Source organism: Pyxicephalus adspersus, chromosome 9, assembly GCF_032062135.1.
Source record: "Pyxicephalus adspersus chromosome 9, UCB_Pads_2.0, whole genome shotgun sequence".
NCBI lineage: Eukaryota > Metazoa > Chordata > Amphibia > Anura > Pyxicephalidae > Pyxicephalus > Pyxicephalus adspersus.
The window spans coordinates 60,857,616-60,869,494 of record NC_092866.1 but is presented as its reverse complement, the minus strand read 5'-3'; the positions used below and the strand labels follow the sequence as shown (position 1 = coordinate 60,869,494).

General features: G+C 41.0%; 1 protein-coding gene across 1 annotated transcript in view; it reads right to left on the bottom strand.

The window, feature by feature from the left end:
- TSG101 (tumor susceptibility 101) overlaps positions 1-11,879 on the bottom strand; it is a gene marked incomplete in the record, with an annotated part of 15,923 nt that overhangs the window by 3,050 nt on the left and 994 nt on the right. Inside the window, 7 exon segments of the mRNA XM_072422232.1 lie at positions 372-574; positions 3,201-3,304; positions 4,363-4,423; positions 5,374-5,497; positions 6,072-6,235; positions 6,707-6,772; positions 10,918-11,002. Coding sequence (XP_072278333.1) covers positions 372-574; positions 3,201-3,304; positions 4,363-4,423; positions 5,374-5,497; positions 6,072-6,235; positions 6,707-6,772; positions 10,918-11,002 — 807 coding nt within the window.

The window sequence follows — 11,879 nt, the reverse complement described above, 5'->3', positions numbered from 1 at the left end:
TTAGTCCGAGATCCTGGGTCAGCACACCTGCTGTGACTACTAAGGGGTGCTCTTACCATCTCTGTACCGGGATTCCAGGGTCTGCACACCTGCTGTGACCATTATGGGGTACTCTTACCATTTCAGTACCCCGTTCCTAGATCCGCATACCTTTCTTTTGACATTATGGGTTGTCATTATCCCAGCTGGGCTTTCGTTTATTTTATATTATACCACCCGGGTCTTTCTAGTAACCACACGGCTGTTTTGGGTGGCTACTGAAAAGTTGGTACACAATAAAAAATATGATACACCCACCTACAGCTTCTTCCCACCCATGATTTAAAAACTTCTGGGAATACTGCACCATAAATGAAAGTAGGATGGCTCACCACTTCCTGGTCTAGCCGAGTGACCATCTCCTCCAGCTTCTGGTGTCCTTTCTTCAGATCTTCTTCTGTACGTTTCAATGCGTTAAGCTCTGCCTGTGCGCGATCCATCTCTTCCTTCATTCTCCACCTCAACTTATCGCTAACAGCTGAGATGAGGGAGGCTCGAATTGTATCCTCGCCAATGGTGCCATCCCTGGCTGGACCTGCGGGGGAGGAAGACAAAAAGCTAAAAGCTTTGCTATATGCTTAATGACATGACTGTTCATTATGTACATTAAAACAATTCTGAAAAAATTAAAAAATGCTAAACTTAAAAAAAATACAAAAACCAGTAAGAAGCCATTTGCCCCACTGAACCCTAATAGAAGGGCCTGAACTAATAAATTCAGTGGGTGCTCCACAGAGGATTGATATAGTAATTATTCCCTAAGGCATTTCTTTATGATACTGAAATTCCTTATGCAAGGGAAGCCTAAAATCTGAAATACCCTCATGTACACTTAGTACCAATCACACAGCAGGAATTTAAATGTCCGGGGGCTTTCTGTACACTGAGAGTATATGGGACGTTTCCATGGTGCCATATTGGAATTTTTTACAGTGTTTAGAAGATCACAGTTCCTGCAAACTGAAATAGAAAGATCTTAAATAATAGATTACAAGATGGCTATTATATTTTTTATATGCCATGATATAGGGATATATATCTATCTATATAACAATAGAGACGGTGATCAAAAGTGCAGTTAATAGAAAGTAACTGATATATATATATATATATAGTGCAGTTACTTTCTCACACATAAGAGAATGTGAAAAGCCCAGACGGATATGAAATGTAATCTAATCTCTGATACACAGAGGTGTGTTTTACGACTGGGTACAAATATCATTTATATGGGCCAGGGAAGCAATGTTCTCATTAGCAGATCACTCACTGTAAATATTACGAAACATAACCATTAGCTGAACATACACACAGCCACGTGCAAATACCACAGCTACATGCATTCTGCATGCAGGGTGTGGGTGGCGGGGGGTATGCACTATATACAGTCAGAATCAGAGAATAGTAATGGTAATATCGTCTTCTATACAAAACTAATGTTCTATTTTGTACATTCAGTGAATACAGACACAAAACAAACAATTGGAGAAATATGTACTTATTAAAGCAGAAGACTGATGGTTTTATCTTTTTATATATTACAGATTTTACATGTATGTGCATCTGCAGCCTCGCATTAAGAAAGCTGATTTGATTTTATTATTTTGGCTAAAGGAAGGGAATGGAGATCATCTGTGTTATAGTGCAGCTGTGGGTCTCTGTGACCTGTAACATTTGCCTAGTCCATTTTTAGCATAGCTCCGGGATCTGTGCCATTGTAGGCTGAACAAAATTCTAACCTTTGCAGCCAGCCACAGGGTCCGGTTACAGCGAGACGTCTCAGAAGTAGAAGGTAGTGGAAGAGAGAGCTGTGAATGGAGGAGTGAGGCTGGACATGAAAAGCTGCCATGCATGCATGGATTACTGGCTATCTGCAGAGTAGCTGCACATCCCGGTCATTGGTCACTTTGTAATTAATATTGTCGTATATTAACGTGACCAAATCATCAGGCTTAATTTCATAAATTATCCGAATGGCCACTAATACCCATAGGACAGGATGGAGACAGAGGAAGAAGCAAGAAAATAAAAGGTGCAACACTGCAGTGACTTCATGGCTAAATGACGTCATTCAGGTTGTAGGTAATTTGGCTGAGATTTAATGCCCAACGGTCTATGCTGGTGTTCCTCCAGAGGTTGCTGGGGGTTCCTTGAGCAATGAGCAGTTTGTGCTTCTCAGGTCAGTATAGGCCACACCAATGATCTTTTTAACTATCTGTAAGGGTGACATTCTTCCCAATGACCAGCAATGTAAGAGGAATTCTTCCCCCTGACCACCACACTAATATAATGTAAGCTGTGGATATAGTAAATTTTAAAAGGGGTTGCCTAAGGACCTGAAAGTTATTTTAAGGATTCTCCCATATTAAAATGGTCAGGAAACACTGATCTATGCAGCACCATCAAAGGATAATAACATTGGCACTTTTTTTATGTAACAGATTTTGTTTGAAAAGTCTTTGTCTAATGTGTACATGGCAAGTAGCGCCATCTAGTGGCTTTGGCATTACTGGACCAGGAAAAAAGGCACCTTAAACCCCAAATGAACCTAATCTGGTTTTTAGAGATTGAGTTTAACCCAGCTAAAAAAAATCCAGTTGCATCAATACAAAACATATGCCAAATCTTACAATTTGTTTTCATTACAGTGCAGCAATAGCCCAAGCAGAAAGACCTGTCCAACGCCAGCCAGGATGCCACAGAGAGTGACCCATGCTCTTTGCGTGGAAGCAGCGATCTTTCCACAGGAGGTCTTCAAGTAAGACTCAAAGCCCTTCAATCAGCAGGGAATATGAGCTGTAAGAACACTGCAAACTCTTTTCGTTTTGACACGCATGTAGGCAGTTTCATCCACTGCAGGGTGTTACCATTTTCTTCGAATCTTGATTGGCTGGGCTGTGATGGCGCAGGCACACAAGAGTTCATTCAGTACCCACGTGTGCCTTCCAGTAAGGTGGGCCTACACTTATATACCAAGTTTATACTCACCTTTTTGTTAGTAACAAATCTGGACCCTGCCATATGCAGTGCCATGGGCATGGCTGGCTAATACTGGGTGACAGTATTTCAGCAATGTGTTTTGGGTCAGGGATAGCATGTTGGAATGGTGGATCCAAAACCATCTCAAGCAGAAAAACTAAAATTAAAAATACATAACTCACCAGAGCTGGTGACCTGTGGGTGAGGTACAGGGGGCTGGGGGAACATGCCAGGGCCAGATGTTGGTGGGTATTGTCCACCAGCAGGGTAGTAGCCAGGATAGCCGCTGCAAGCACAAACAGAAAGATATGAAATAAATTGTTTGTAAAACACAACAAACTTAAAGTGTTTATTTTTGTATTAAAATGAGAAGGAAATGGCTGGGCCCTTTTCCAGTTGCTCATTATTGTCTGTGTGAGGAGACAGCCCTCTCTCTATTTATCCTGCAGACCACTGTCACTAAGAGATGGGATATCCAAAAAGATGTTTGCGAGAGTCAATGGGTACTACTTCCTTCTCCTTAAAGATTGTAAGCTCTTCTGAGCAGAGTTCTCTCCTCCTCCTCTGTCATTATTTGTATCTGTCTGCCATTTGCAAGCCCTATTTAATGTACAGCGCTGCAAAATATGTTGGCGCTATGTAAACACTGATTATTATTATTAATAATAATCATAATAATAATACTGCAGCACTTCAAATAATTAAATTATAATTTCATCTACACCTATAGGTATACAGTACTGGCTGGTCATGTTATAGTAGGATAATGGTATCATAAAAAAAAATAGGAGTTGTAACTTTAGAAACTCCTATCACACCCCCTGAAAAGTATACCTTCACTGGCCTTATTGATGTCAAAAATTACTGTTTTAGGAATATCTAAATAACAAAACAAAAATATATTTTATTACAGCTTAACAGTTAATAGATGAAGTGGATGTATTTTTTCCAGACCAAGTACACTTTTAAAAGTATAAAAAAAAAATTTTGATTTTAGAATCTATCCTTATAATTTTCTGTGCACTGAACAGGTATCTTAATGCCGGCATTTCCAGCTTTTTCTGTGAATTTAAAGAACCCATCTTCCCTGTGTAATGAGACGGAGGAGAAGGTCTTGTAGTCCAAATCAGATGACAATGCTGGTCCACAAAAAGATACAGTGACTGTTGGCACCAAAGGAGAGGAGGCGTGCTACATAAGCATCACATCTCAAACTGGTAAGCTGCAATATATTACACTTTTGTTTTTAAGTTTAGATACCCTTTACATTCTCACTGATATACAGCAACTGGCAGTTGTGTGGAATTTACAGTACATAATAAGGATTACGTAAAATTACTGCACCTTGGGTTAGACGGATGACCAGCTGCAGGATATGGGGGCATGGAGCCAGGTATGTACGAAGCTGGAGGAAAAAAAAATATCAAGAAAATTAAAGTTATTAAATTTTTTTTATTAAAAAACAAACTGATCCACAAGTAAATTAATTTAAAAGAGAACATCCGCCATCAATATGCTAATAAATAAATCAATGTTAGGTAAAACCTGTATCCACGATATACCTTTTTAGGACCCAGTGACACTGTCACCTACAGAAAAACGGTAAATCAGGGGTCAGTAAACTTTTTTGGCCAGTAGGCATTTTAGGAGATCAAGGAGGCACACTAGGCAGCATTCTCTCACGAGTGCCGCGCTGATGGCTCTGCCCCCACCAGGAACACCCCAAAAGGGAAATCCCTCTTCTCCGCAATGCATAGGGAGGATAGGTAACATCCCTGAAAGAATATCCCTCTCCTCCGTATGCATTGCGGAGGAGAGGGAATGTCCCCTTAATCCCCATGCGGCTCCAGAGCCGTGGGTTGCTCCCCCTGCTGGGGGGGATTGGGCCGGATCGACCTGGGGGGTGTTAGGTCGGAACGGACTACTGGCTAGGCCGTAACTGGCCTAAAGGCCGGAGTTTGCTGAACCCTGCTCTATATAAAGAACTGTTACATCTAAATGTATAATAAAAGCAAAACACCTTTTTTGGTTTTGCCAGTGTCACTCCATGGTATATTTTGTCTCCTGTGGACTCCAGTGAAGGAATTAGTCCTAGTTCCTAGTAGCGACCTAAAGGGTTATGAATATTTCTGTTTTCACTTCTCCTACTATATTCTTCATAATACAGAGAAAACAAAGACAACACATGCAAGAATACCCCACGATGTCTGTCTTCTTTAAAGTGGCACAAAATAGAAAATAAATCATGACAGGGTTTCGGATTCCTCCCTAATTTATACAAAATGACTGGATGCCCACCTTAACATGTTCGGAAACAGAAAGATATCAGTAGTAGTAGTAAAATCGAAAACTTACTGTTGGGGGGCCCCTGTGCTGGATACATATATTGAGCTGGTGCAGACGACCGAGAGAAGACTGGAGGCTCTTCGCCGAACACAACAATCAGGATCTGGATTAGGCCGAGCAGGTCTGATGGAGGCTGCGGAGAGAATGGTGAGAGTGAGGACTGTACCAATTTCTATACTGTTCTCATCTCACTGTTCTGATAACTCCAGCACATTCCCATTCAGCTGGGTGGATCACAGTCACATGTGTTGTTGGTCGTTAGCCAAATGACTAGTAAACCAAACCATTCTGTACATATAACACTGATGGAAGGCATTCAAGGACCTGAGACATGACCCCATGTAATGCCCTTCACTACCTAAATACTTTCACCTGAACATACTAATAAGGCATTCAAGGACCTGTACCTAGAGAACCCAATATATGCCCTTTACTACCTACGTATCTTCACCTGTACATATCACACTAATAACGCATTCAAGGACCTGTACCTAGAGACATGATCCCAATAAATGCCCATCACTTTCTACATACCTTCACCTGTACAGATCACACTAATGGGGCATTCAAGGATCTGTACCTAGAGACATGACCCCAATAAATGCCTTTTACTACCTATATACCTTCACCTGTACAGATCACACTAATAAGGCAATCAAGGACATATACCTAGAGACATGACCCCAATAATGCCCTTCACTACTTACATGCTTCCACTCATGCAGGTATGGGAGGTAGATCTTGCCATTGGCATCCACGTGTTTCCCAGTTTTGATAGTCATCGTACTGGTGGGTTTCACAAAGCAAATTGGAGGGTTGTAGGGGTAGGTGTCCAGCAGCCACAAACATATTGGAATATTGTATGTAGTACCTGGAGGAAGAACAATAAAAATAACAAATGAGAAGAAAAGCCTACAGTTCAGATTGCCCACCATGATTAGTAAACTAAAGCAGAGCTCTCTCTAGAAGTAATTTCCTTGTGTATACATGGCACACATTGTGCACGGGAACGGCAGGTGTGTTGGATACTCATGTAAAAGTGCAATATACTGGCATTGTTGTTGCACGCGTTTTGTGTGCAATGCATCAGTGTAAAAAATCATGTTAAGCAGTGGGAATTCTTGTTGATTCACAGCTATATCTATGATCTTCATACGATACAAACAAGCTGGGTGGTAAGAAATTGTAGGCGGGTAGCAGCCCCTGTATTGTGACCCAACTCTTCTATAACTACCCAAAAACAGTGAGGTGGTCACTGAAAAGTATCAGGTGGTGCACCCAGCTAAAAGGGGCTGGGGATAACGCAAACATATATCAACACAGTGCGTAAAAGAAAACCCACCTTTGTATGGAACAGGGATTGTCCCAGCGAGACTCAGCAGTTCCCTAGAGGTGCCATCATTGAACACTGGGGGAAAAAGAAGGAAAGATTGATCAATATAAAATTTATTGGTGAAAGGACAGGCGATATCCCACCTACAAGTATTCCCCTGTTCAGAATTCGGTACACTCACCTATCCTCACACAGTTGCAGGCACCAGCATCTTCACCCAGCCCCCTTCCAGATTCAGGATCTTTGGACATCTTTATTGGCCATGCAGGAATCCCAGCGGCCATGTATGATGGGTATGCAAGAATCGTACACCCAGCTACTCATGTGCAGCTCAGTGTACAATTTGGAAGAAACTGTAAGGTAACTCCAAGTTTTATTTTATTGCAGAACATTGCAAGACATCACCTTCTGCAATAAAGAACCTGCCCAGAGTTGAAACCAGATATTTTTTAAAACTGGGTGGGAAGAAATTATAAAAGGATAGCAGCCCCTATTTTCTGACCCAACAATTAAGTAGCCACCCAAAAAAAACCTGGTGCTTACTTAAAAGTGCCGGGTGGTGCGCCCGGCTAAAAAGTTCTGGAAGAAAACACTGCTGCCAGCTCGCAATGTTTAATTTTTACAGCATAGTACTGCTTTAAGTAAAATAAAGGTATAAATAACATTCAAAAGGATCTGAAACTGAGATCAAGATTAGATGGGTATGACTCTAACTAGCTGAAGGTTTAACAGTAAAATTGGAGTATTATTTTACTTTAACAGTAACTGATGTTTTGAAAAGACAAAAGAAAGAAAAGCAAGTTGTTATAATTTCCTTTAAAGTGTAAATGGAGTCTTAAAACTATCAAAGCCCCGTACACAGTAAGTATCCTGGTACAGGACCCAGACAGACATCAAACACTGTAGTGTGCTGGGGTAATCTGTGAATTTAACGCATTATGTGAATTATGAGACACACAGGAAAGCAGTGTGTCATTGTGTATGCTAATGACCCCAGTCAGTGAATAGCATACAGTGACTGCACTGTTTTCAGGACAGAACAGGTTTTCCCAGCATGCAACTCCTCCCTGGCAGGATCAGATCACAGTGCTCGGTCAGTGTGCAGACATCTGCTGAAATGGCTGGAGAGATCATCTTACAGGCCAATGTCATTTTATGAAGCTCTAAAGAGATTTTCTTTGTTGATAAGTTGCTGTTTAAAGAACAAAATCAGATACTTTTTAGGCTGACTTTTCATTTTTGCTCCCCAGTACATAAATAAATATAGAACATGACTGAACAAGAATGGGAAAAGAAGTCTAACGATTGGATTGTTTATAAAAGGAGGGAACTGATTTATTGCTACACAGTATTTATATAGCGCCGACATATTATGCAGCACTGTACAAAAACCATAGTCACATCACTAGCTGTTCCCCAAAGGAGCTCACAATCTAATGTCCCTACCATAGTCATATGTCATTACCACAGTCTAACGTCAAATTGGGGGGAAGCCAAATAACCTAACTGCATGTTTTACTTTGGTTTAAATGGACATTTTTTCTCAAGGAGATTTTCAGGTGTAAATCTGGTAAAAATTATTTTGATATCCAATGGAGTTTGCCAGCTTAAGAACATTGGCCCCTAAACTGTGATAACATTTAAATTATCTAAAAATGCAGTTTAGACATTAAAGAGGAGCTAAAGTCCCATTTTTAACAATCCATGATCAGGCCGGCCAGTCATTACTGCAAAAAGGGACAGGTTATGTACATTCTGCAACAATCCCTCCTACCTGTCTGATTCCTCCAGGTTTCTGTCAAAAAGCTGAGATGTGCATGCGCAGAGCCAGCTATTGTTATTATTATTATTATTAATAATAATAAACAGGATTTATATAGCACCAAGATATTACACAGCGCTGTACATTAAATAGGATGCCAGGATACATAGCAATTATGGCTTCCCTTGCGCATGCTGGGAATAAACTCCTGTGCTTTTGCACTGGGGTTGCGTCATCCCGGTTCAGCCAAAAAAGATGGCCGAAGATCATCTACCAGAAGAGAAGATGACAGCTCCATGTGAGGGAACAGGGACAAGTGATTACGTGGACTTAGTGCCACTTTAAAGTGACCTGTAGCGCTATGTCATTCTAGCATACCTTAGGCCTGGTCTCCAATGGCTCTGAGCAAATTTGAAGCTGCGGAACAAGAAAAATGTGGCATGCTTCAGCTTTGCTCAAATTCCAGAATGTAAATGTCTTTGTTAACTTTAAAGTGAAGCAAAGTAAAGTTAAAAAAAAAACACAAGGGGCTGCCGAGCTGCTTTCACAAAGTAAGTACTGAAAGTGTTTTTTAGAGGTTTTAAAAAAAAGTGACACCAAAGTGGTGTTTTAGGACGAGAAAACCGGACCCAAGGGCTTAGTAAGATTGGTAATGAGAACAGTGATCTTCATAGGGCTCCTGGCTTGGCCACCAACACCACTGAGCTGGTTGCTTAAAGAATGAGAGCAGAAACCGGGGTTGGAATGTTTCTTGCCCCTATTCACTCTCTATGGGCAACCGTAGGTAAGGTGTGTGGCCGCGGTCCAGGACTGTGAGGAAGAGGTAACTGCACTGCGACCACACGGCCAGTCTGAAGTAACCCTTACAGTGTATGTATAGTGAAAACTTTCTTACTTTACAAACAAAGAGTGAAAAACGTTTATTTTTTGTTCTCTAAGGGGGATTTCACTTCCTTTCCTGGAAACACAACAGGAAATAGGAGTAAATATTTCCAGTGTCTATTATTATTATTATTTACCAAGATGTATACAGTGCCAACATATTATGCAGCGCTGTACATTAAATAGGGGTTGCAAATGACAGATACAGACAGTGATACAGGAGGAGGAGAGGACCCTGACCTGAAGAGCTTACAATCTAGGAGGTGGGGGAAGTATCACACAATAGGAAGGGAGATATGGATTGGAGGGAAGTAGTGAGGGCTTTAAGAGACAGAAGAAGACGGGTAGGTGAGGTTGAAGCGTTGGGTTTTGAGGGCACTTTTAAATGCGCAGAAAGAAGCAGCAACCTGAATAGGATGAGCAAGACGTGCGTGTGAGGAGGTTATGAGTGAGGAAGTCATTAGTAGGTCATTGGAGGAGCGAAGACAGCGGCTGGGAGTAGATTTTTCTATCAGGTCAGAAAGGTAAGTGGGACAAGAACTGTGGAGGGATTTGAAGGCAAAGCACAAGAGATGAATTTGATTCTAAGGTGAAATGGAAGCCAATGAAGAGAACTACAAAGAGAGGCAACAGAAGAGGAGAAGTGGGAAGGATGGATGGGTCTACAGGACAGACACCCCCTCAATTCTTGTTCTGGTGACAACTATAAAATCTTGGATTTCTTATCTCTTTCTGTACTGGGATACACTGGGAGCCAAAGTTGATTAATTGACCCAATGAGTACACTATGGGCAATAGAAACTTCCCAGAGTACAAACCCCTCAGTGCTTTATGCTAATAAAAATATTGCTTTTTCAATCTGTTTAAGGCTCCTCGTCCTTCACAATACAGTGAGTCACCCTAAATTATTAGCATTGAAGGACACAGATCATGTGTCACAGGTTGAAATACTGCATTGTCATGTATGCATTTTTGGTGCATTAGTACAACAGTGTGAATGGCCCCAGGTGATATTGCAGCTGAAATATCCAAAGCCCTTACATCCACTGTTGTAGACCAGTCCAAGGTGTGTGTGTATAATACATATATACATACATATATTATATATGTATGTATCAGTATTCTTCCCAGAACTTTTTTCAAGCTGGGTGGTAGGAAGCTGTAGCAGGTGTTGGTCCCTGTATTGTTACCCACCTTTTCAGTAAGTACCCAAAATCAGCCGGGTGGTTACTGAGAAGGTGCAGTGCCTGGCTAAAAGAGCCTGGGGAGAACACTGCATTCCCAATGTGTTTAGTAAGATTGAGATCAAGCTTTATGCAGACCAAACTCTTTGAACCTTGTATTTATTAAGCTAATTTTGTGCAAATGGGCACAGTCCTGCTAGAATAAAAAAGGCTCTTCCCCACGCTTGCCACAAGCTTTAAGGCGCACGCGATTTAAGAAATGACGGAGCTGGGAAGAATACATTTCTGAATGAAATATAAACATATACATTACACATCTAAAGAGGCAACACAAAAATTATACAGATAAACAAAAAAACTTTATAGGCAATCAGATGAGTGCGGACACATACCATAGGAGTCAAGCATGGGTTTGAGATCTCTGTAGAGCCCGGTGACATTTAGGATTTCTCGTACTGATAAGTCTCTGTATTTGTACTAAAGAAAAAAAAAAAGAAAATATTGACCTTTACTACTACAAAACAAAAATAAAAATAAAAAAAACAGTGTATATTGTTAAATTTAGGATGGATAACTAAGATTACCCTTGACTGTACACAATCAATGTGGAGCAACCATCCAACCAATGTGCAGCATCGAAGAATGTAACTCCTATTATATGATTACCACAGATGCCCCATGGTAAATACCACCAGACGGGCTGTCAGGGCTGAATAAGCCATGCAATGGGGGGGGTCTCATAACTTCTATCAAACATTGTAGTAAATAATCACTCATTAATGCTGCCAGGTATTATTACTTCCCTAAGCTGATATGAGAAATCCACCTGGGGCCTGTACACAGCTTATTACTGCAACCACTGCCTGGCAGTGACCTCGCCATGACTCACAGGCTGTGACATTTCCTGTTTCTAGCACGAGATCGATTTGTACTGATCACATGACATAACAGATCACCCCATGGGCCGGATTTATTAAAGCTCCCCAAGACTAGAGAGGATACACTTTCATCAGTGAAACTGGGTGATACAGCAAACCTGGAATGGATTTCTTCAATGTTATTTGCTATTTTTTAGTTGTCAATTCTAGACCAGAACTCTTCCAGGTTTGTTGGATCACCCAGGTTCACTGATGAAGTGTATCCTCATATCATTTCAGGACTCATTTCTGAGTACATATGCAGAGACAGTCTGATCATGTGACTGGTAAATTATAGAAATTATTCAGTGACTACATACTTATATAATTCATTGTATTGATTTAGATTCAATCAGTGTGGCAGATGTTTAAACCTCAGAAGAGGGCAGACATTGGAGTGGGGGAGGGGGTGCACAAGACAGACATTGGGGGGGGCA